This window comes from Liolophura sinensis, chromosome 1, assembly GCF_032854445.1.
Source record: "Liolophura sinensis isolate JHLJ2023 chromosome 1, CUHK_Ljap_v2, whole genome shotgun sequence".
NCBI classification, from domain to species: domain Eukaryota; kingdom Metazoa; phylum Mollusca; class Polyplacophora; order Chitonida; family Chitonidae; genus Liolophura; species Liolophura sinensis.
Genome location: NC_088295.1, coordinates 93,072,608 through 93,099,504, shown reverse-complemented (window position 1 = coordinate 93,099,504; position 26,897 = coordinate 93,072,608). Strand labels below are relative to the sequence as shown.

General features: G+C 43.1%; 2 protein-coding genes across 2 annotated transcripts; both read left to right on the top strand.

Moving 5' to 3' along the window:
* Positions 1–7,067: 7,067 nt before the first annotated feature.
* Positions 7,068–8,720, top strand: LOC135465754 (mucin-2-like). Its single transcript, XM_064743086.1, has 2 exons — positions 7,068–7,198; positions 7,340–8,720. The coding sequence occupies exons 1-2, from the start codon at positions 7,068–7,070 to the stop codon at positions 8,718–8,720; spliced, it is 1,512 nt and encodes a 503-aa protein (XP_064599156.1).
* Positions 8,721–12,591: 3,871 nt separating this feature from the next.
* LOC135465745 (uncharacterized) lies at positions 12,592–22,808 on the top strand. The gene is made up of 5 exons (XM_064743074.1): positions 12,592–12,682; positions 19,502–19,722; positions 20,339–20,428; positions 21,962–22,106; positions 22,570–22,808. The coding sequence occupies exons 1-5, from the start codon at positions 12,592–12,594 to the stop codon at positions 22,806–22,808; spliced, it is 786 nt and encodes a 261-aa protein (XP_064599144.1).
* The last annotated feature ends 4,089 nt before the right edge of the window (positions 22,809–26,897 follow it).

Below are 26,897 nucleotides of genomic sequence, written 5' to 3'. Positions count from 1 at the left end.
TCCACACAAAATCTCAGGCGTGCAGAAAATTACCTAAAGAAGTTTATGACAAAGGCATGCACAAAAATATGCCCTGGTTCACACCTTTATTGGTCATAATAAACATGCCATACACAGCTGACAAATACAGAAATTCTGCACAGTCCTCTGTGCACAAATCGACACACTGATCCCATCGGTGGCCTACATGTAGCCATGTTCATTTAATCCACCCCAGAGACCGGAGAAATGTGCACCGTTGACTTCCTCGGATAAGAAGAAACAAAAGACATCAAATAATAGGTTACAGATGCATATCGGTAGGGATGTAGGAGTAGAAGTCCTCATAGTCGCATTGTACACAGCTATCTAAAGTCACACTGGTTATATTACAGCTACCTAAAGTCACACTGGATATATCACAGCTGCCTAAAGTCACACTGGCTATATCACAGCTACTTAAAGTCAAACTGGCTATATCACAGCTACATACAGTCACACTGACTATACCACAGCTACCTAAAGTCACACTGACTATATCACAGCTCAGTGAAGACACATTCACTATATCACAGCTTCCCAAAGTCACACTGGCTACATCACAGCTGTCTAAAGTCACATGGAATATCACAGCTACCTAAAGTCACACTGGCTATATTACAGCTACCTAAAGTCACACTGACTACATAACAGCTACCTAAAGTCTCACTGACTACATAACAGCTACCTAAAGTCACACTGGCTATATCACAGCTACCTAAAGTCACACTGGATATATCACAGCTGCCTAAAGTCACACTGGCTATATCACAGCTACTTAAAGTCAAACTGGCTATATCACAGCTACATACAGTCACACTGACTATATCACAGCTACCTAAAGTCACACTGACTATATCACAGCTCAGTGAAAACATATTCACTATATCACAGCTTCCTAAAGTCGCACTGGCTACATCACAGCTGTCTAAAGTCACATGGAATATCACAGCTACTTAAAGTCAGACTGACTATATCACAGCTCAGTGAAAACACATTGACTATATCACAGCTACCTAAAGTCACACTGGCTACATCACAGCTGTCTAAAGTCACACTGGCTATGTCACAGCTACTTAAAGTCAGACTGACTATATCACAGCTCAGTGAAGACACATTCACTATATCACAGCTTCCTAAAGTCACACTGGCTACATCACAGCTGTCTAAAGTCACACTGGCTGCATCACAGCTGTCTAAAGTCACACTGGCTATGTCACAGCTACTTAAAGTCACACTGGCTATATCACAGCTACATACAGTCACATTGACTATATCACAGCTACCTAAAGTCACACTGGCTATATCACAGCTACCTAAAGTCACACTGGCTGCATCACAGCTGTCTAAAGTCACACTGGCTACATCACAGCTACATACAGTCACACTGACTATATCACAGCTACCTAAAGTCACACTGACTATATCACAGCTCAGTGAAGACACATTCACTATATCACAGCTTCCTAAAGTCACACTGGCTATATCACAGCTGTCTAAAGTCACATGGAATATCACAGCTACCTAAAGTCACACTGACTACATAACAGCTACCTTAAGTCTCACTGACTACATAACAGCTACCTAAAGTCACACTGGCTATATCACAGCTACCTAAAGTCACACTGGATATATCACAGCTGCCTAAAGTCACACTGGCTATATCACAGCTACTTAAAGTCACACTGGCTATATCACAGCTACATACAGTCACACTGACTATATCACAGCTACCTAAAGTCAGACTGACTATATCACAGCTCAGTGAAAACATATTCACTATATCACAGCTTCATAAAGTCACACTGGCTATATCACAGCTGTCTAAAGTCACACTGGCTATGTCACAGCTACTTAAAGTCAGACTGACTATATCACAGCTCAGTGAAGACACATTCACTATATCACAGCTGTCTAAAGTCACACTGGCTACATCACAGCTGTCTAAAGTCACATGGAATATCACAGCTACCTGAGATCACACTGAATACATCACAGCTACCTAAAGTCACACTGACTACATCATAACTACCTAAAGTCACACTGAAAATATCACAGCGACCTAAAGTAACGCTGAATACACCACAGCTACCTAGTCATACTGACTACATCATAGGTATTCAAAGTCAGATGAACTGCATCACAGCTACCTAAAGTCACACTGGGTATATCACAGCTACATAAAGTCACAATGGCTATATTACAGGTGAGCAAGTCTGTCCAGTGCTAAGTTGTCAACATCTCAACTACCCGGTCATGTCTCCTACATTACAGCTACCTAAAGTTATCTCCGCTATTGAAGCATTTACATGTACCTCCTCTGGACTTACATAACAGTACAAGGGTGTCCTCCTCTAGACTTACATAACAGTACAAGGGTGTCCTCCTCTGGACTTATATACAGTACAAGGGTGTCCTCCTCTGGACTTATATAACAGTACAAGGGTGTCCTCCTCTGGACTTACATAATAGTACAAGGGTGTCCTCCTCTGGACTTATATACAGTACAAGGGTGTCCTCCTCTGGACTTACATAACAGTACAAGGGTGGCCTCCTCTGGACTTACATAACAGTTCAAGGCTGCCCTTCTCTGGACTTACATAACAATACAAGGTTGTCCTCCTCTGGACTTACATAACAGTACAAGGGTGTCCTTCTCTGGACTTACATAACAATACAAGGTTGTCCTCCTCTGGACTTACATAACAATACAAGAGTATCCTCCTCTGGACTTACATAACAGTACAAGGGTGTCCTCCTCTGGACTTACATAACAGTACAAGGGTGTCCTCCTCTGGACTTACATAACAGTACAAGGGTGTCCTCCTCTGGATTTACATAACAGTACAAGGGTGTCCTCCTCTGGACTTACATAACAATACAAGAGTGTCCTGCTCTGGATTTACACGACAGTACAGACAACTTACATCTCTAGACTTTCACGACAGTACAGATTTTTCCTCTTCTAGACTTATACGGCAGTACAGAGTTTTCCTCCTCTGGACTTACACGACAGTACAGGTGTTTCCTCTTCTCGACTAACACGACAGTACAGACAAAAATCCTCCTCTGGACTTACCCGACATTAAAGGGACATTCCCTCTCTGAACTTACATGACACTTCAGACAGTTTCGTCCTCTGGATTTACACGACAGTACAGACGATTTAGTCCTCTGAACTTACACGACAGCACAGGGTTTTCCTCCTCTAAACTTATATGACAGTACAGGGGTTTCCTCCTCTGGGCTTACACAACTGTACAGGGGTTTCCTCCTCTGGACTTGTACGACTGTACAGACAATTTCCTCCTCTGGAACAATACCACTACAGTACAGACGATTTCCTTCTGTGGACCTACACGACAGTACATGAGCTTCCTTCTCTGAACACGGGATTTTTCTCTGGACTTACATGACAGTACAGGGACCTCTGGACTTACACGAGAGAACAGAGGTTTCCTCCTCTGGGCTTACCCGACAGTACAGGGGATTTATTCTCTAGCCTTACAGGCCTGTACAGGGGTTTTCTCCTCTGGACTTACACGACGGTATAAGGGTTTCCTCCTTCCGACTTACACGACACTACAGGGGTTTAATTCTCTGCGCTTACGCGACAGTACAAGGGTATCTTCCTCTAGACGTACACGACAGTACACGGGTTTCCTGCTCTGGACTTACACGACAGTACGGGGGGGTGGGGGTGGTCCTCCTCTAGACTTAAACGACAGTACAGAGGTTTCCTTCTCTAGATTTACATGGCAGTAGAGGGGTTTAGTCCTGTAGACTTACACGACATTTCAGGGGTTTCTTCCTCTAGACTTACACGACATTACAGGGGTTTCCTCCTCTTGACTTTCACGACAGTACAGAGGTTTCTTCTTCTAGACTTACACGGAAGTACAGGGGTTTCCTCCTCTGGACTTACACGACAGTACAGGGGTTTCCTCCTGTACATTTACACGACAGTACAGGGGTTACCTCTTCTCTACTAACACAACAGTACAGATAAAAAATCCTCCTTTGGACTTAGACGACATTAAAAGGAAATTCCCCCTCTGGACTTTCACGACACAACAGACAGTTTCCGCCTCTGGAGTTAGATGAGACAACGGGGGACCTCCTCCACTGGATTTACATAGGGGTACAGGCAATTCTCTTCTCGACTCACACGAGAGTACAGGGAAATTTCTCCTCTGGACTTACACGACATTACCGGGATTTCCTCCTTTGGGTCTACAGGACAGTACATGGGTTTCCTTTTCTGGACTTGTACGACAGTACAGGGGATTTCTCCGTTGAACTAACAGGAAAGAACAGGGGCTTTCTTCTCTGGACTTTCGCGACAGTACAGGGGTTTCCTCTTCTCGACTAACACGACAGTACAGACAAAAATCCTCCTCTGGACTTACACGACATTAAAGGGGCATTCCCTCTCTGGACTTACATGACACAACAGACAGTTTCCTCCTCTGGAGTTATACGAGAATATAGGGGACTTCCTCCTCTGGACTTAGACGACAATAAAGGGGAATTCCCCTGCTGGACTTACACGACACAACAGACAGTTTCCTTCTCTGGAGTTAGATGAGACTACAAGGACCTCATCCTCTGGATTTACATAGGGGTACAGGCAATTCTCCTCTGGACTTACACGACAGTACAGGGAATTCCTCCAGGGAACTTTGACAACAATACAGACGATTTCCTTCTCTGGGCTTACACGACAGTACAGGGATTTCCTCCTTTACACTAACATGACAGTACAGGGGTTTCCTCCTCTGGGCTTACACGACTGTACAGGAGTTTCTTCCTCTGGACTTGTACGACTGTACAGACAATTTCCACCTCTGGATTTACACGACAGTACAGGGGTTTCCTCCTCTGGACCTACACGACAGTACATGGGTTTCCTCACAGGACTTATACGGCAGTACAAGAGATTTCTCCTTTGAACTATCACGACAGTAGACGTTATTTCTCTCTGGACTCATACGACAGTACAGGGACCTCTGGACTTACACGGGAGAACAGGGGCTTTCTTCTCTTGACTTACACGACAGTGCATGGGGTTTCTTCTCTGCGCTTCCACGAGAGTACAGGGGTTTCCTCCTCTGGACTTACACGACAGTACAGAGGTTCCCTCGCCTGGACTTGTAAGACCGTGCAGACAATTTCCTCCTCTGGACTTACACGACAGTACAAGGGTTTCCTCCTCTAGACGTACACGGCAGTACAGGGGTTTCCTCCTCTAGACTTACACGACAGTACAGGTGTTTCCTCCTCTAGACTTACTCGACATTACAAGGATTTCCTCCTCTGGGCTGAGACGACAGTACAGAGGTTTCCTCCTCTGGACTTGTACGACTGTGCAGACAATTTAGTCATCTACACTTACACTACAGTACAATTTGCTGGAGTCAAATTGCGGAAAATATTGCTACACAATACACGAAATGACTCACTTAGTATTCTCACAAGTCTACATGGAACTGGGGAGGACCTTGAACAAGACAGGACCTAGAACAGAGTAGGACCCGAAACAGGGCAGAACTTGGAAAAAAGCAGATTGTAGAAAAGTACAGAACTTAGAACAGGACAGGACCTAGAACAAAGTAGAACCCGAAACAGGGCAAAACTTGGAAAAAAGCAGATCGTTGAAAAGTGCACAACCTAGAACAGGACAGGACCTAGAACAGAGTAGGACCCGAAACAGGGCAGAACTTGGAAACAACCAGATCACAGAAAAGTGCAGAACCTAGAACAAGACAGGACCTAGAACAGAGTAGGACCCGAAACAGGGCAGAACTTGGAAAAAAGCAGATCGTAGTGCACAACCTAGAACAGAGCAGAACCTAGAACAGAGCAGAACCTAGAACAACCTAGAACAGAGCAGAACCTAGAACAGAGCAGAACCTAGAACAGAGCAGAACCTAGAACAGAGCAGAACCTACATGCAGAATAGGGAAGAACCAGAACCAGGATAGGACCTGGAACCTGACAGACCCTCGAACAGAGCAGAACCTGGGATAGAGGAGAACCTGGACTAGAAGAAAACCTGGAAAAAAGAGCTCCGCCTTGTAATGGATTAAATCATCAAAGCAAAACCACGACCCATGCAGGGGAGCTTTTGTCCGATTAAACAGTCTTGATTTGGCTAAGTAATTTTAAATCAACTTATATATAAGCAGTGTGTAAAGCCGAAGATAATAAAAATGGGTATATTTGCCTTAATAAATATAACGTTTTCACCGAGTCCAAAATTGAGCGTTTAAAATATAGACAAAACTGGCTGGTGGAATTTGTCTCTGGTGCGACACGGATACCCGAATCTAGTTGTAGGTGATGGTATACAGGCTAAACATTTACGGGCATTTCTTTTCAACGGTATATGACACTTTTTTATTAAAACATATGTCTAGGCCTACAGGAGTTTTCAGGTGTTAGATACATTTCCCGTGAGACCTGATATACGAGTTTTGACCAGGAGGTACCAGAGACACTTTGAAAGGCAAACTGAAGTCGTTCAAGACAGTAACAACATGTTCTCACAAATTTGTTTCTCATGACATTAAACCGAAAAACTCTGTTCAGGGTATCTCTTTTCTTTTTGCCCTTTGAGAGATACACGTGAATGAGATACACGTGAATGAATTATTTCCATCGACAATATACAAAATGTCTAAGTGTCCGACTGGTACGACTTGTCTACTTTAATACCATCTTCCACAAGAATTTGTTCACAGTTCCAAAGTTTGTATATTGGTGTTTTCCTACTGTTACATTCTAAATGGACCTGCCTCTACACAACATATAGTGTTCATTCAGACGTTCCCTCAGCACAACCCGTGCTCCATGTATTAAACAAGGATTAATGGGATGAGAGCGGCCAGTAAACTACTGTGGATACGTGTAGTAGCCATAGTTCTCCAGATCACAAGAACCAAGCATACATGTACATCGCTAACACTTTTACCACCTTCCGGATAATCATGACGTCCTTCTTCCACTCTAGATTAATCGTTAATTTATCAACAGGACCAATTACAAACATGGGGATTGGGCCAATTACAAACATGGGGATTGGGCCAATTACAAACATGGGGGAGTGGGCCAGTTACAAACATGGGGGAGTGGGCCAGTTACAAACATGGGGGAGTGGGCCAGTTACAAACATGGGGGAGTGGGCCGTTGTCTAGTGATAAGGCGGCTTCCCAAATCAATCAGCAAAATGCACGTGGTGCAGGTTCACACCACAACACCATCATAGCCCCCCTCCCCCCAACACAGCCCCACCCCAACCACATCCACAACCCCACCGCAGCCACAACCCCAACACAAACGCAACCTCCATCACATCCCAACCCACACCACAACCTCACCCAAACCACAACCCCACTCCCACCACAACAACACACCCACCACAACCACAGCCCTACCACAACCTCAGCCCCACCACAACACCACTCCGACCACAACAACACATCCACCACAACCCCGCCCCCACCACAACCTCACCCCCACCACAACCCCACTCCCACCACAACAACACACCTACAACAACCTCACCCCTACCACAACCCCACTCCCACCACAACAACACACTCACCACAACCCCACCCCCACCACAACCCCCACCACAAACCAACCCCCACCACAAACCAACCCCCACCACAACAAAACACCCACCACAATTCCACTCCCACCACAACAACACACCCACCACAATCCCACTCCCACCACAACCTCACCCCACCACAGCCCCACCCCGACCACAACAACACACCCACCACAACCACACCCCCACCACAACCTCACCCCCACCACAACCCCACCCCCACCACAACAACACACCCATCACAACTACACCCCCACCACAACCTCACCCCCACCACAACCCCACCCCCACCACAACCCCACTCCCACCACAATACCACTCCCACCACAACACACCCACCACAACAACACACCCACCACAACCCCACTCCCACCATAATAACACACCCACCACAACCCCACCCCCACCACAACCCCATCACAATCCCACTCCCACCACAACAACACACCCACCACAACCCCACCCCCACCACAACCCCCATCACAACCTCACCCCTACCACAACCCCACTCCCACCACAACAACACACCCACCACAACCCCACTCCCACCACAACAACACACCCACCACAACCCCACTCCCACCACAACAACACACCCAGCACAACCCCTCTCCCACCACAACCTCATCCCCACTACAACCCCACTCACACTACAACAACTTACCCACCACAATCGCACCCCCACCACAACCTCACGCCTACCACAACCCCACCCCCACCACAACAACACACCCATCACAACCCCACCCCCACCACAACCTCACCCCCACCACAACCCAACTCCAACCACAACAACACTCCCACCACAATCCCACTCCCACCACAACAACACACCCATCACAACCCCACCCCCACCACAACCCCACTCCCACCACAACCCCACCCCCACCACAACCCCTATAACAACCCCACTCCCACCACAACCTCACCCCCACCACAACCCCACTCCCACCTCAACAACACACCCATTACAACCCCACCCCCACCACAACCCCCATCACAACCTCACCCCCACCACAACCTCACCCCCACCACAACCCCACTCCCACCACAACCCCACACCCACCACACCCTCACACCTTTCTGACCTTAATACATATCAAATGAACGGACCATTCTGTATAGTATTCGTTTTAATATGTATACATGTAGACTGAGATACAGGACGGAAACTGTGACGTCCCGGTCAAGGTATTTGAGGTTTGCAGGGCTTGAACCATTGAACCATCTCAGGTATTTCGCAAAGTTGAAGAATTTCACATCTCTATCTTGCACTAGTTTGAGCAGTATTCATTTTATCGGACTTGCTCAATGCCTGTCAGTGATCTCTCAGCCAAAACCATAAACTTTGGGTGTGAATAGAGATTCTGTGTCCGGTATGAACCTAGATAACACATCTGTAAATGGATACTCCAACTATAACAATACCACAAACAGAACTCCTGTTCACTGACTGGGCCAAAGAGTAGGCCGACCGAAACCAGTTAATGACAGGGCACATTTGTTCACAAATTTGTCTTAATCAACACTGGTGGACATTTTGGATCTGCGCAGGCGCATTATAACCCAGTCTTTCCAGTGTTTATAATTGCTAGAACAAATGACCGATTTTCCCGCACAGATTAATCGTTTTGTTCGTTGTTTTACCCGCTTTCGGCGTACGAATACAATAGAAGCAAGATTATGATAATGTCCAGGTAAGCCGACTAGAGCGCAACCACATGCTACGTCTCATTCTGATGTCTAGCTGATATGCAGGCTTTCCTCCATCTCACGGTGAAACGTCAGAAAGTGGCCTGTAAAACCACAATACAAAGTGCCGCTATTACAAATCAAAGAGCATAATAATACAATATTAAACAGAGTTCACAGCAACTGGAGAAAGTTTAAAGGTGGTATTTCATGCTTGAAGGCTCAATTTAAACACTCTTCTTTAAGGAAAATTCAATGATCAATAGAAACCCATTCATCCACGATTGAATTTTTTCACTCATACTGTAATTTCGGAAAGCGCATGAGATTACCAACCATAAACCTTATACTCCATGTAGTGCTGGTTCAAAACTAAGTGCATTTAGGCATATATGTGCCCTTCTCACAACAACAGCGCCACATGACAACCAGCCACAGAAAAGGTCTGTAAGGACAATAGCCCCACATGATAACCAGCAACATAAAATGTCTGTAAGGACAATGGTGCAACATGACAACCAGAGTCATAAAATGTCTGTAAGGACAATAGCGCAACATGACAACCAACCACAGAGAAGGTCTGTGAGGACAATAGCGCCACATGATAACCAGCAACATAAAATGTCTGTAAGGACAATGGCGCAACATGACAACCAGTGACATAAAATGTCTGTAAAGACAACAGCGCAACATGACAACCAGCCACAGAAAAGGCCTGTAAAGATAACAGCGCAATATGACAACCAGCCACAGAAAAGGTCTGTAAAGACAATAGCGTAACAGGACAACCAGTGACAAAAAAGGTCTGTAAGGACAATAGCGCAACATGACAACCAGCAACAGAAAAGGTCCGTAAGGACAATAGTGCAACATGACAACCGGCCAAAGGAAAGGTCTGTAAGGACAATGGCGCAACATGACAACCAGTCACAGAAAAGGTCTGAACAGACAACAGAGCAACATAGCCACATACATGTGTTTATATCAACTTGAATACTAAGTGACTAATTACAAAGGTTAACATTTAACAAAACAGATTCTACATGTACAAGTAAGACCACTGACGTAACGCTAGTATACTATTCATCAAACAATCGCTTAATCAATCGTCCACAGCGTTAGACGGTTACACTTGGTCGCTGAACCTTCGTGAAGATTTGGTCATCAGAATTGCCTCCCTTTGGCGTCGTGTAAAGCTGTCATGGTTGTCATGATAGCTGTAGTTACTTTAGTTTCTGTGAGATATCTTGCGATGTTTTTTTGGAGATGAGACATGAATGATATCCGTGCCATATGTTTGCAGCCTGTAATATCCACGTTTTCTTGGATTATTTTGCCAGATGTAATACCAGACATGACACGACACGTACCTCCATGACCACTGTGAATTTATTTTACGCCATCATTCCTTTGATGAGTTTTGGTCAATGTGCCCTTGACTACTCGTATATTTTCTCGATCTTGGCTCGGGTATCGTTTTTCACATCTACAACTGAATGTAAAGTTTTATGAATAGTTCCACAAGCCGTATGTACAGCTACATGTATAGTATACTATTTACTGACTGGCTGTAAATCGTTACGTAAATTTATACCTTCTACACACCTTTTACAGAACCATATATAAAGTTAGACAAGGAAATAAAATGGTTGCCAAGTACGTGATTTTACGAAACGCCTAGTAGAACGTCAAGAGGACAGCGAGCTTTTAGAGACAGAACACCTATTTAGGTCTTTGTGACGACAAATCAGCTATTGAGTGGTGCAGATTGCCCATGAGCAGGTATTTAGTCGGTGATATACTAAATTTTACATCAGCAGACATTGGGCCAACGATCACATCATGCCACTCTGTATCACCTCAGTCCTCTGGCCACTCCCCGGGTGGCTTTATGCGTGACACTGTCGCTGTTGTCATGACCCTTGTCCCACGTGACCCCATCAGGCGTGACACCATGGTTCTTATGATGGCCCTTGTCCCACGTGAACCCATCAGACGTGACACCGTCCTTCTTGTGATGGTCCTTGTCCCATGTGACCCCATCAGATGTGACACCGTTACTGTTTTGATGTCTCTTGTCCTATGTAATTCAGTCAGACGTTACACCGTCACTGTTGTGATGACCCTAGTCCCATGTGACCCCACCAATCGTGACACCATGACTGTTGTCATGCCTCCTGTCCTGTGTGACTCCATCAGACGTGATTCTGTCGCTGTTGTGATGGCCTTGTCCCATGTTACCCCATCAAACGTGACACCGTCAATGTTGTCATGCCTCTTGTCCCACGTGACCTTCGTTCTTGTGATGGCCTTTGTCCCATGTGGCCCCATCAAACGTGATTCTGTCGCTGTTGAGATGTCCCTTGTCACATGCGACCGCATGGGATGCCTGTTGTTCCGTGTGACCGCATCAGATGATGGCACCATCGCTCGTGTAGATGACCCTTGTTCCGTGAGACCTCATCATAGGCCCCTTGTCTCCTATGAAATCTTCAGATGCGACTCCTTTGCTCCTATAAATGTAACATCCCCTGTCTCTTTTGGGCAAAGAACTCGTTTTCTTCACATTTGAGATCATTTTTCTGGTTCACTTCCGGTTTATATGCTCACACGGTTTATAGATCATTCCTGGCTTCAGTGTTAGTTCATTGGCTTAGTCAAAATATTCTATAGAGATTTCATATATCGGCTATTTTTATCCGTAGTCAAAAAGCCATCCCTGTTACATACAAGTGCATAACACAACAACCTACTTTGGCATAAGAAATAAGCCGACTATGAAAATATGCTTAACTTTTTGTTGTGATGAATTATCAATCACATTTATTCAGACAGGTAAAAGATTAGGTCCTTAACAGTTCGTGCAGTACAGCAGAATGGATCGTGACTGCAGTCATCCGGCTCCAAACCAGCACGTATTGTGCCACTGGGTTTCCTCGTGCTATTAGTCCAGCATGATAAAGCACCATTCAGACGTAAAAAAAAATAACGACTTTAGTACAACCATTATCATAACAAACCACATATTTATCCGGAATATTAAAACGGCTTGACTTTGAACAGCATCCAAAAAATTTCGTTTCATAAAGTCTCGTAAAGATTGCAAAATATGAAAACCGTTTATCATAATGTAACATAATAAATTCAATTCATCTTCAAGTACCGGCGAAATTGAATTAAAATATCTAATATTGCCTGTAGGACTTCAATTTTACCTTGAACTAGCCAGCATCAGGACGTGCAGGATGTGGTCGGTAGGCTTCACGATGATCTGTACAACCTTAATGCTTCTGGGCCCTGTTCTAGCTCAGGCTTTTCTGGACATACAACATCCACACGTTCACTTTGGTCCACCAGGTAGGTTTGTGTAGGTTAATGTAGAGTTTTGCCAAGAAGTCTACCCAATTACATGTAATTGGTTATCTGACAGGCCACTTTGGAAGGGTAACATTGTGAAAGAATACAGAATGGAAAGGTTTGTAAATGGCCGTACGCCTCTGGTGGCATTAGGTCAATTTGCCACAGTTTCTGGCTCATTGTTTTTGTTAATGCAAATATTTAAATAGTAGAAAGTTACACGCGCTCAACCGCCACACCTCAACAGAAAAAGGTAAAAATAAAATATGTGGTTAACTTTTAGCGTAACAATAAACTGTCGGTCACTGAATCCGTTTGCCATCCGCGAGCCTCTGTGACGGGCAAGTCTACCACCGATGTGAGAAAGTCTTACCTGCATGTACTTGTTAACGGCAAAGTAACAAGTGATAGCCTATCTATCACTGAGCCTCTGTGACGGGCAAGTCTACCACTGATGTGAGAAAGTCTTACCTACGTGTACTTGTTAACGACAAAGTAACAAGTGATAGCCTATCTATCATTGAGCCTCTGTGACGGGCAAGTCTACCACTGATGAGAGAAAGTCTTACCTACGTGTACTTGTTAACGGCAAAGTAACAAGTGATAGCCTATCTATCACTGAGCCTCTGTGACGGGCAAGTCTACCACTGATGTGAGAAAGTCTTACCTGCATGTACTTGTTAACGGCAAAGTAACAAGTGATTGCCTATCTATCATTGAGCCTCTGTGACGAGCAAGTCTACCATTGATGTGAGAAAGTCTTACCTGCATGTACTTGTTAACGGCAAAGTAACAAGTGATAGCCTATCTATCACTGAGCCTCTGTGACGGGCAAGTCTACCACTGATGTGAGAAAGTCTTACCTGCATGTACTTGTTAACGGCAAAGTAACAAGTGATAGCCTATCTATCATTGAGCCTCTGTGACGGGCAAGTCTACCACTGATGTGAGAAAGTCTTACCTACGTGTACTTGTTAACGGCAAAGTAACAAGTGATAGCCTATCTATCATTGAGCCTCTGTGACGGGCAAGTCTACCACTGATGAGAGAAAGTCTTACCTACGTGTACTTGTTAACGGCAAAGTAACAAGTGATAGCCTATCTATCACTGAGCCTCTGTGACGGGCAAGTCTACCACTGATGTGAGAAAGTCTTACCTGCATGTACTTGTTAACGGCAAAGTAACAAGTGATTGCCTATCTATCATTGAGCCTCTGTGACGAGCAAGTCTACCATTGATGTGAGAAAGTCTTACCTGCATGTACTTGTTAACGGCAAAGTAACAAGTGATAGCCTATCTATCACTGAGCCTCTGTGACGGGCAAGTCTACCACTGATGTGAGAAAGTCTTACCTGCATGTACTTGTTAACGGCAAAGTAACAAGTGATAGCCTATCTATCATTGAGCCTCTGTGACGGGCAAGTCTACCACTGATGTGAGAAAGTCTTACCTACGTGTACTTGTTAACGGCAAAGTAACAAGTGATAGCCTATCTATCATTGAGCCTCTGTGACGGGCAAGTCTACCACTGATGTGAGAAAGTCTTACCTGCATGTACTTGTTAAGGGCAAAGTAACAAGTGATAGCCTATCTATCACTGAGCCTCTGTGACGGGCAAGTCTACCACTGATGTGAGAAAGTCTTACCTGCATGTACTTGTTAACGGCAAAGTAACAAGTGATAGCCTATCTATCACTGAGCCTCTGTGACGGGCAAGTCTACCACTGATGTGAGAAAGTCTTACCTGCATGTACTTGTTAACGGCAAAGTAACAAGTGATAGCCTATCTATCATTGAGCCTCTGTGACGGGTAAGTCTAACACTGATGTGAGAAAGTCTTACCTGCATGTACTTGTTAACGGCAAAGTAACAAGTGATAGCCTATCTATCATTGAGCCTCTGTGACGGGCAAGTCTACCACTGATGTGAGAAAGTCTTACCTGCATGTACTTGTTAACGGCAAAGTAACAAGCGATAGCCTGTCTATCATTGAGCCTCTGTGACGGGCAAGTCTACCACTATATTTCCGTCACTATTTCATGGCATCAAAGCTTCTAAAGAATTATATATATATATGTGTATGTCTTGGTGCTTTCACCCATGCCTAATGCTTTTTGGGGGTTTATTTATATGGTTAATCATTGCACTATACACCTACGCAGCTACATATATATAAGCCTATATATTCTTTGACAGAACCGAAGTGTTAATTTCAACCTGCTAAGAGTGCATTTATTGGGATAAATATGTTGTCTAACGCGTGTTATAAGCATATATAGATTTCCATAGTTATTACTGTTTCACATCATTTTGAGCTTTTGACTTATTATGCACAGGTAAAGTTTCTTTGTGCTTGTGGATGAACACTTTAGAATGTCCAAACATACTAATTTTTCTCATCCCGTATTTACTATTTTCTCAGTAGGTTAAATGTTATGCCGATAAGAATATCTTAGTTTCCAAATAAAACTTCCTGTATACAAACAGCCTATTTAATTACAATTTTACGTTTAGTCATGGTTATTCAGTCCGTATCACGCAAATGTAGACTTATTTGAATAACTCATGGACAGAAATCTAGAAGAGTTCTGTCTCTGAGAAAATTTAGTTTCAACAATTTTTTTTCAACATCCGTGGCCGCATGTACACGAATCACATTAACATGGAGGCTTACATGTACTTATTCAACATCCGTGGCGGCATGTACACAAATCACATTAACATGGAGGCTTAAATGTGCTTATTCAACGCCCTTAGCCGCATGTACACAAATCACATTAACATGGAGGCTTAAATGTGCTTATTCAACGCCCATAGCCGCATGTACACAAATCACATTAACATGGAGGCTTAAATGTGCTTATTCAACGTCCATGACTGCATGTACACAAATCACATTAACATGGAGGCTTAAATGTACTTATTCAACGCCCATAGCCGCATGTACACAAATCACATTAACATGGAGGCTTAAATGTGCTTATTCAACGTCCGTGGCCGCATGTACACAAATCACATTAACATGGAGGCTTACATGTACTTATTCAACGCCCATAACCGCATGTACACAAATCACATTAACATGGAGGCTTAAATGTGCTTATTCAACGTCCGTGGCCGCATGTACACAAATCACATTAACATGGAGGCTTACATGTACTTATTCAACATCCATGGCGGCATGTACACAAATCACATTAACATGGAGGCTCAAATGTGCTTATTCAACGTCCATGACCGCATGTACACAAATCACATTAACATGGAGGCTTACATGTACTTATTCAACGCCCATAGATGCATGCACACAAATCACATTAACATGGAGGCTTAAATGTGCTTATTCAACGTCCGTGGCCGCATGTACACAAATCACATTAACATGGAGGCTTACATGTACTTATTCAACGCCCATAGCCGCATGTACACAAATCACATTAACATGGAGGCTTAAATGTGCTTATTCAACGTCCATAGCCGCATGTACACAAATCACATCAACATGGAGGCTTACATGTACTTATTCAACGCCCATAGCCGCATGTACACAAATCACATTAATATGGAGGCTTACATGTACTTATTCAACGTCCATAGCCGCATGTACACAAATCACATTAACATGGAGGCTTAAATGTGCTTATTCAACGCCCATAGCCGCATGTACACAAATCACATTAACATGGAGGCTTACATGTGCTTATTCAACATCCGTGGCCGCATGTACACGAATCACATTAACATGGAGGCTTACATGTACTTATTCAACGCCCATAGCCGCATGTACACAAATCACATTAACATGGAGGCTTACATGTGCTTATTCAACGCCCATAGCCGCATGTACACAAATCACATTAACATGGAGGCTTAAATGTGCTTATTCAACGCCCATAGCCGCATGTACACGAATCACATTAACATGGAGGCTTACATTACTTATTCAACGTCCGTGGCCGCATGTACACAAATCACATTAACATGGAGGCTTACATTACTTATTCAACGTCCGTGGCCGCATGTACACGAATCACATAAACATGGAGGCTTACATTACTTATTCAACGCTCATAGATGCATGTACACAAATCACATTAACATGGAGGCTTACATGTGCTTATTCAACGCCCATAGCCGCATGTACACAAATCACATTAACATGGAGGCTTACATGTGCTTATTCAACGCCCATAGCCGCATGTACACAAATCACATTAACATGGAGGCTTAAATGTGCTTATTCAACGTCCATAGCCGCATGTACACGAATCACATTAACATGGAGGTTTACATTACTTATTCAACGTCCGTGGCCGCATGTACACGAATCACATAAACATGGAAGCTTACATTACTTATTCAACGTCCGTGGCCGCATGTACACGAATCACATAAACATGGAAGCTTACATTACTTATTCAACGTCCGTGGCCGCATGTACACGAATCACATTAACATGGAGGCTTACATTACTTATTCAACGTCCGTGGCCGCATGTACACGAATCACATAAACATGGAAGCTTACATTACTTATTCAACGTCCATAGCCGCATGTACACGAATCACATTAACATGGAAGCTTACATTACTTATTCAACATCCGTGGCCGCATGTACACGAATCACATTAACATGGAGGCTTACATTACTTATTCAACGTCCGTGGCCGCATGTACACGAATCACATTAACATGGAGGCTTACATTACTTATTCAACGTCCGTGGCCGCATGTACACGAATCACATAAACATGGAAGCTTGCATTACTTATTCAACGCCCATAGCCGCATGTACACGAATCACATAAACATGGAGGCTTACATGTACTTATTCAACGCCCATAGCCGCATGTACACAAATCACATTAACATGGAGGCTTAAAAAAGCTTGCAGTTCTTTTGTCAGATTGTAAAATATGCGGATTACATGTCACTTCAATCCTGCATGTTTTATTTGTAAATGTATGGTGGTTGTTATAGCTGCATAAATCATCCTTCCCAACTTCGAGGGCGACAGGAAGAAACCCCGGCTAATTACGCCGGGTCGAGCCTGTAAATCGGTTCTGTAAATGTAGCCCGTTCTCAGTTGGCGCCATAACACTAACAGCATCAGCGCACAAGCCTGCTGGCGTCCAGTACAGTACATATTCCTTATTGACAGATGTAACCGGCCGTGACTCTGCTTTCTGTCAGTGTGCCTAAAACTTCCTAATATGACATCAGTTCTCTGCCTATATCACGAGCTGACTGAATGTTGGGAGCCAAGCACATGGTTACCGCGGGCTGTGTTTGCCGCAAACAGACATCTTTATTTACGACGTGGACATAATAAAAGTTGGTTCACTGTTTGCAACGTTAAATGTATTTATCGTAGATAATTTAAAACTAAAAACAGCACCGGTAACAGACATAGCCGTTGCTCTTTTTGTATGTGTACCTTCATCTTCCCTTTTGTGTATATACAAATTTCTCTTTACTGCGTGTGTAGAAGCATTGTCACAAGATTGAAGGAATCATTCAATCATACTGTTTACGTCAATCAACAGTGAAACTGTCTAGTGTTAAAACTCATGTACTATTTTTTCTTCTCAGTTTTCGAATATTAAGGAAAAACATCCGCATTGTAAAAAAATTGGAATTTATTGCCGTTTGCCGAGAAAGCTCGAAAAGAGTACCACCTTTCCCCTCCCGATCCGAGCATATACGGAGTTATATTTACTTGATCACGTGATAACAGCGTTATTCCCAATACAGTGGGCTTTAAGTTATCGGCTGTCCATTATTATGACGCCATTGCAGGTTGTGATAATTAATGGTGAACGTTTCCGGTGTAATGTAATACGGACCAAAGCTGTCAAGTCTATGGTTTCTTTCTGTCTTTGTATGTTATTTGTGGGCAAATCCGTAACGCTTAGTGTACTCCTCTGGCAGTATTGCAAGAGATGAGTGATTAACCTGGCTTGGACTTGAGTCACCATTGCGCGCAAGATTGCAGCCAGACCCAAGCCATGGCCTACTTCACCAACTTTTGACACAGTCTCGAGACTTCATTCACAATGGGGGCCTCCGTGGCTCAGTCGGTTAGCGCGCTAGCGCAGCGTAGTGACCCAGAAGCCTCTCACCAATGCGGTCGTTGTGAGTTCAAGACCAGCTCATGCTGGCTTCCTCTCCGGCCGTACGTGGGAAGGTCTGTCAGCAACCTGCGGATGGTCGTGGGTTTTCCCCCAGCTGTGCCCGGTTTCCACCCACCATAATGCTGGCCGCCGTCGTATAAGTGAAATATTCTTGAGTACGGCGTAAAACACCAATCAAAAAAAATCATTCACAATGACATTGGCTTCGTTATTCGAGCGGAAGGCTCGTCTGACCTCCGAGTTATAATCCATTACCCCTTGTCTGATGCATCCCAGGTGTGTCTGCATCCCAGGTGTGTCTGCATCCCAGGTGTGTCTGCATCCCTGGTGTGTCTGCATCCCAGGTGTGTCTGCATCCCAGGTGTCTCTGCATCCCTGGTATGTCTGCATCCCAGGTGTGTCTGCCAGACTGTAACATGGTGGATAACAAATACATGTGAGACTCCTTCCATAAGCTCATATTGAAGGCACACTCGTGACGTAGGTTTTACCCGCTGCAATGCACACACGGTCTAAAGAGAGGGAGCGGTAAGAACAGCAACTATGTCCGAACTAATCTTCATGGTCTTAAAAGGAAATTAAAAAGAAATGCTGCGTGAAACTTTGGCGAACTGACCGAAAGCGTAAACCATCTGGTTTTCAACATTTGATCTTGCATGATACAATCTTCTGTTTTACTTGCAGAATATGTGACGATAAATCTTGTCGATGGCGGAATGACAAACCTTCGCACAAAGAGGCACACTAGTTCCTGCCTCCACGATGTCATGGCATTTTCTACTACGGTGGATGGGGAGGAAGTAACCCTTCAGCTTAAGGAAAACAAGCATATCGACTGCACGGTTCCGGTGCACAGAATGACCGCTGATGGAAAGATTACGGTGCAACCAGTCCCGACTTTGAGAGTAGGTTTAATATGCCTGTACGGAAAGTGTTGCTAACAGGGTGACGCTGGAATGTTGTGGGATTATCTGGATAAGGCATTAAGTGTGCTGAGATAGCCTGATCATACTCGAAAGGTGGATGGACTGTGTGGAGATAATGTGATCTTGCTTGGATGAGAGATGGAGTGTGCAAAGATGAAGTGATTTCGTTTAGATAAGAGACAGAGTGTGCTTAGATGACGTCACCTTGTAAAGGTGAAGTGTGTTATGGTTGTTGGAAATCGTGATATGACTGAGAGAAGCTAATTAGAGCTGAAGTAAGCTTGGATTGTGGGAAGTTGTTTATAGCTGAAGTGTGCTAGGAACGAGAGAAGCTGGTTGGAGTTGAAGTGTGTTAGGATGTTGTGGAGCCGCTTAGAGTTGAAATGTAAGGGTAATTTAATGGTATTTTAGAGTTGAGAGTACTAAGCTTGAGCTGAAGTTGAATCCGAATGAGTAAAGCGACCTAGAGCTGACGTGTTCTCCAGTTGAGTCAGGCTCTTCTACAGCACACATCGGGGGTAAAGGATACATGTAGAAAGAAGACGTCAAGGTGAGCGACACAGTATAGATGACATATGTATTCTACTGTCTGCAGGAGTCTCGGATCTACCAGGATAAGGTGCACAACGCTGCCATTGGGGTGGGCGTCGTGCAGCTTTCTAATGGAAGCTGCATGTACCAAATGGTAAGTCTGCTAATCAAAAACACATTCTAAAACTTATAGACAAAATCCTCGAGGATAATACATGCATTTTGATGGACCTGGTTTACACAACGTAAAGTTAGGAAACAAACCCAGAATACATTTGGTTCAGTCTGTGTGTTGAGAGAGCACAGGTTTGTAGACCAAGTCAAATAACACACCCAGTCTACAATGTGTCGTCTATAAAGCCTGATAACACACCCAGTCTACAATGTGTCGTCTATAAAGCCTGATAACACACCCAGTCTACAATGTGTCGTCTATAAAGCCTGATAACACACCCAGTCTATAATGTGTCGACAATAAAGTCAAATAACACACCCAGCCTACTATGTGGTCAGTTTGTAGCGGTTTGTAGACTATGAGCTCAGTAATCGTACACAGTTGAGGACAACTTTGTATTCTGCATCCTCAATCCACAGGCTTGTAGAATGTAAAGTAACTTCTTACAGAATGCGGGGTAGCTGGGTTGTAGAATGTGGGGTAGCTGGGTTATAGAATGCGGGGTAGCTGGATTGTAGAATGTGGGGTAGCTGGCTTGTAGAATGTGGGGTAACTGGCTTGTAAAATGTAGAGTAACTGGCTTGTAGAATGTGGGGTAACTGGCTTGTAAAATGTAGAGTAACTGGATTGTAGAATGTGGGGTAACTGGATTGTACAGTAAACTGTAAGTGGCTTGTACAATGAACTGTAACTGGCTTGTTTAATGTGGAACAACTGGCTCGTAGAATGTGGAACAACTGGCTCGTAGAATGTGGAGTAACTGACGTGAAGAATGTTGTGTAATTGCTTATAGAATGTGGGGTAACTGGCTCGTAGTTTTGGGGGTGACTGGATTGTATAATTTGAGGTAATTGGCTTGTAGAATGTTGAGTAACTGGCTTGTAGAATGTGGGGTAACTGGCTTATAGAATGTGGGGTAACTGGCTCGTAGTTTTGGGGGTAACTGGCTTGTAGAATGTAGAGTAACTGACGTGAAGAATGTTGTGTAATGGCTTAAAGAATGTAGGGTAACTGGCTTGTAGAATTTGGGTTAACTGGCTTGTAGAATGTGGGGTAACTGGTTCGTAGTTTTGGGGGTATCTGGCTTGTAGAATGTAGAGTAACTGACGTGAAGAATGTTGTGTAATGGCTTATAGAATGTAGGGTAACTGGCTTGTAGAATTTGGGTTAACTGGCTTGTAGAATGTAGTGTTAACTGGTATATTGTGGGGTAGGTGGATTGTAGAATATGGGGTATCTAACATGTAGAATGTAGGGTAACATTGTGTTTGGATAAAAGAGAAAAAAAGTGAGAGAAATTTTTCCTGTGAGATCTCCTAGCTGATCAGCTCTCATATATATACTGTCTTACATAAATCTTGCTGGAAATAAATTCAGCTGGCTCTCTGGGTAGAATATGTGTACTTCACACTTGGGAATTACTCGGTTAGTTGCCGTCGGTGATTTATTCCGCACTTTTCAGTTTAATGTTCTAATGTTGCACGTGAGCGTATTATAATTGCTTCCACACAGGATGGATCGTTCTCAATGCCAAAAGGAATGTACACAATAACACCAGCCCAAAGTAGGGAGAAGGGCAGGCAGCGAGGTGGGGGCCAACATGTTGTACACTCAGTGAATATTACCGCAGACTTCCGCGGAGATTACATCAGGAAAAGTAAGTGTCCAGTCAGTATATATATATATATATATATATATATATGGAGCGTTAGATGGAGAGCCGGACATAGATTTACATTGGGCAGTCTGGATCTTATCGGAGTGCTGTTGACTATATCTGTCTAAGTCTGCGGAATTGTCACAAGACTATACACGTGAACATGTCATGTGACAGTCTTTCGCCGCTTGAATGGACACCAAATATTGTTCGCATGAAGTGAAGTGGTGCAGGTCACCGCTATTTCGGATCATTTAACACCGGGATCAAAAAAATACCCATTTTGGACAAATGTTGATGTTGCGCGCGTGGCTTAACGTTCGTTGACAGCTGTTGTCTTCCATCATTACGGTGTGCCAGAGAATTCGCAGGTAAATTGCAAAGGTCGTTGGTTTACCTCAGGCATACCGGTTTCTTCCATCCATAACAAACAAATAAACAGTAACCCGTCTTTTATTTATAGATGATGATAACGTTCGTCCCACCAGGCCCACGAAACCCACCAGGCCCACAAAACCCACCAGGCCTACTCATCCCACCAATAAACCCAACCATCGTGTGCACCCACGTAGTGCTCCAAGGCAGCCTCTACAGCGCTTCAAGAGGATGACGCCGCAGCTGTATACCATCGACTTGTTTCTTGTGGTGGACAACCTTGTCTATGACTTGTGCGTATTAAAGTCAGTTTTTCAACAAAGATGATATTTAACGTGTATCACGAGAACCTGTTATTTAAATTTTGGCATATATATATATATATATATATATATATATATATATATATATATATATATATATATATACTATAACAAACTACTTTTGTTGCATTTCAAATATCAATTTGTATTGTGTAAATAATATATATATATATATATATATATATATATATATATATATATATATATATATATATATATATAATAAAAAAAATATATATATATATATATATATATATATATATATATATACTATATATATATATATATATATATATATATATATATATGGCGCAGTAAGCAGATATCTAACTTACGTTCAACCGCAGAAACTTAGTGTATAGTGTAGCGTATTTATTTTGCACGAAGAGAAATTGTACTTTATATTGTAGCCAGGGGAACTGATATTTAAGTTTCAGTCAAATAAACTCGTATTCACCCTGGAGCAAGTACAGATGTACATGTTAAGTTACACTCTCCTCAAATATGGGAAGCATCATGATATTACCTCAATAAACCCACACACTGAGGTGAATGTAGTGATCTGTGTCACAAAAAAACACACATTGAGGTGAATGTAGTGATCTGTGTCACAAAAAACCACACATTGAGGTGAATGTAGTGATTGGTGTCACAATAAACCCACACATTGAGGTGAATATAGTGATCTGTGTCACAATAAACCCACACACTGGGGTGAATGTAGTGATCTGTGTCACAATAAACCCACACATTGAGGTGAATGTAGTGATCGGTGTCACAATAAACCCACACATTGAGGTGAATATAGTGATCTGTGTCACAATAAACCCACACACTGAGGTGAATGTAGTGATCTGTGTCACAATAAACCCACACATTGAGGTGAATATAGTGATCTGTGTCACAATAAACCCACACATTGAGGTGAATATAGTGATCTGTGTCACAATAAACCCACACACTGAGGTGAATATAGTGATCTGTGTCACAATAAACCCACACACTGAGATGAATGTAGTGATCTGTGTCACAATAAACCCACACACTGAGGTGAATGTAGTGATCTGTGTCACAATAAACCCACACACTGAGGTGAATGTAGTGATCTGTGTCACAATAAACCCACACACTGGGGTGAATGTAGTGATCTGTGTCACAATAAACCCAAACATTGAGGTGAATATAGTGATCTGTGTCACAATAAACCCAAACATTGAGGTGAATATAGTGATCTGTGTCAAAATCAACCCACACATTGAGGTGAATGTAGTGATCGTGTCAAAATCAACCCACACATTGAGGTGAATATAGTGATCTGTGTCACAATAAACCCACACATTGAGGTGAATGTAGTGATCGTGTCAAAATCAACCCACACATTGAGGTGAATGTAGTGATCTGTGTCACAATAAACCCACACATTGAGGTGAATGTAGTGATCTGTGTCACAATAAACCCACACACTGAGGTGAATGTAGTGATTTGTGTCACAATAAACCCACACATTGAGGTGAATGCAGTGATCTGTGTCACAATAAACCCACACACCGAGGTGAACGTAATGATCGTGTCGCAATAAACCCACATACTGAGGTGAACGTAGTGATTTGTGTCACAATAAACCCACACATTGAGGTAAATGTAGTGATCTGTGTCACAATAAACCCACATATTAAGGTGAATGTAGTGATCTGTGTCACAATAAACCCACACATTGAGGTGAATGTAGTGATCGTGTAAACCCACACATTGAGGTGAATATAGTGATCTGTGTCACAATCAAGCCACACACTGAGGTGAATATAGTGATCGGTGTCAAAATCAAACCACACATTGAGGTGAATATAGTGATCTGTGTCAAAATCAACCCACACATTGAGGTGAATGTAGTGATCTGTGTCACAATCAAACCACACATTGAGGTGAATGCAGTGATCTGTGTCACAATCAAACCACACATTGAGGTGAATATAGTGATCTGTGTCACAATCAACCCACACATTGAGGTGAATGTAGTGATCTGTGTCACAATCAAACCACACATTGAGATGAATGTAGTGATCTGTGTCACAATCAAGCCACACACTGAGGTGAATATAGTGATCGGTGTCAAAATCAAACCACACACTGAGGTGAATATAGTGATCTGTGTCAAAATCAAACCACACATTGAGGTAAATATAGTGATCGTGTCACAATAAACCCACACATTGTGGTGAACATAGTGATCTGTGTCACAATAAACCCACACATTGAGGTGAATGTAGTGATCTGTGTCACAATAAACCCACACATTGAGGTGAATGTAGTGATCTGTGTCACAATAAACCCACACATTGAGGTGAATGTAGTGATTGTGTCAAAATCAAACCACACATTGAGGTGAATATAGTGATCTGTGTCACAATAAACCCACACATTGAGGTGAATGTAGTGATCTGTGTCACAATAAACCCACACACTGAGGTGAATATAGTGATCTGTGTCACAATAAACCCACACATTGAGGTGAATGTAGGGATCTGTGTCACAATAAACCCACACATTGAGGTGAATGTAGTGATCTGTGTCACAATAAACCCACACATTGAGGTGAATATAGTGATCTGTGTCGCAATCAAACCACACATTGAGGTGAATATAGTGATCGGTGTCACAATCAAACCACACATTGAGGTGAATATAGTGATCGTGTCACATTAAACCCACACATTGAGGTGAATGTAGTGATCGGTGTCACAATCAAACCACACACTGAGGTGAATGTAGTGATCTGTGTCAAAATCAAACCACACATTGAGGTGAATATAGTGATCGGTGTCAAAATCAAACCACACATTGAGGTGAATATAGTGATCGGTGTCACAATCAAACCACACATTGAGGTGAATGTAGTGATCTGTGTCAAAATCAAACCACACATTGTGGTGAATATAGTGATCGGTGTCAAAATCAAACCACACACTGAGGTGAATATAGTGATCGGTGTCACAATCAAACCACACATTGAGGTGAATGTAGTGATCGGTGTCAAAATCAAACCACACATTGAGGTGAATATAGTGATCTGTGTCACAATCAAACCACACATTGAGGTAAATACAGTGATCGGGGTCACAATCAAACCACACATTGAGGTGAATATAGTGATCGGTGTCACAATAAACCCACACATTGAGGTGAATGTAGTGATTTGTGTCACAATAAACCCACACATTGAGGTGAATGTAGTGATCTGTGTCACAATCAACCCACACATTGAGGTGAATGTAGTGATCTGTGTCACAATCAACCCACACACTGAGGTGAATATAGTGATCTGTGTCACAATTAAACCACACATTGAGGTGAATATAGTGATCTGTGTCAAAATCAAACCACACATTGAGGTGAATATAGTGATCTGTGTCACAATCAAACCACACACTGAGGTGAATATAGTGATCTATGTAAAAATCAATCCACACATTGAGGTGAATGTGTTGATCTGTGTCACAATCAACCCACACATTGAGGTAAATGTAGTGATTTGTGTCACAATAAACCCACACATTGAGGTGAATGTAGTGATTTGTGTCACAATCAAACCACACATTGAGGTGAATGTGTTGATCTGTGTCACAATCAACCCACACATTGAGGTAAATGTAGTGATTTGTGTCACAGTCAACCCACACATTGAGGTAAATGTAGTGATTTGTGTCACAATAGTTCTATACACTGTGGATAGAGGATTAAATCCTGATTATCTGGTGACGACAGGGTAGACCGTGGATTAAATACTCTGGTTGTCTGTTGTATGACTAACGTGACAGGATATACTGTGGGTTAGATTTTGTTTGCCTGGGGACGGAGGATACGTGACAGGGTAGACTGTGTATTAGACCTTGGTTGTCTGTTGTATGACTAACGTGACAGGATATACTGTGGGTTAGATTTTGTTTGCCTGGGGACGGAGGATACGTGACAGGGTAGACTGTGTATTAGACCTTGGTTGTCTGTTGTATGACTAACGTGACAGGATATACTGTGGGTTAGATTTTGTTTGCCTGGTGACGGAGGATACGTGACAGGGTAGACTGTGGATTAGACC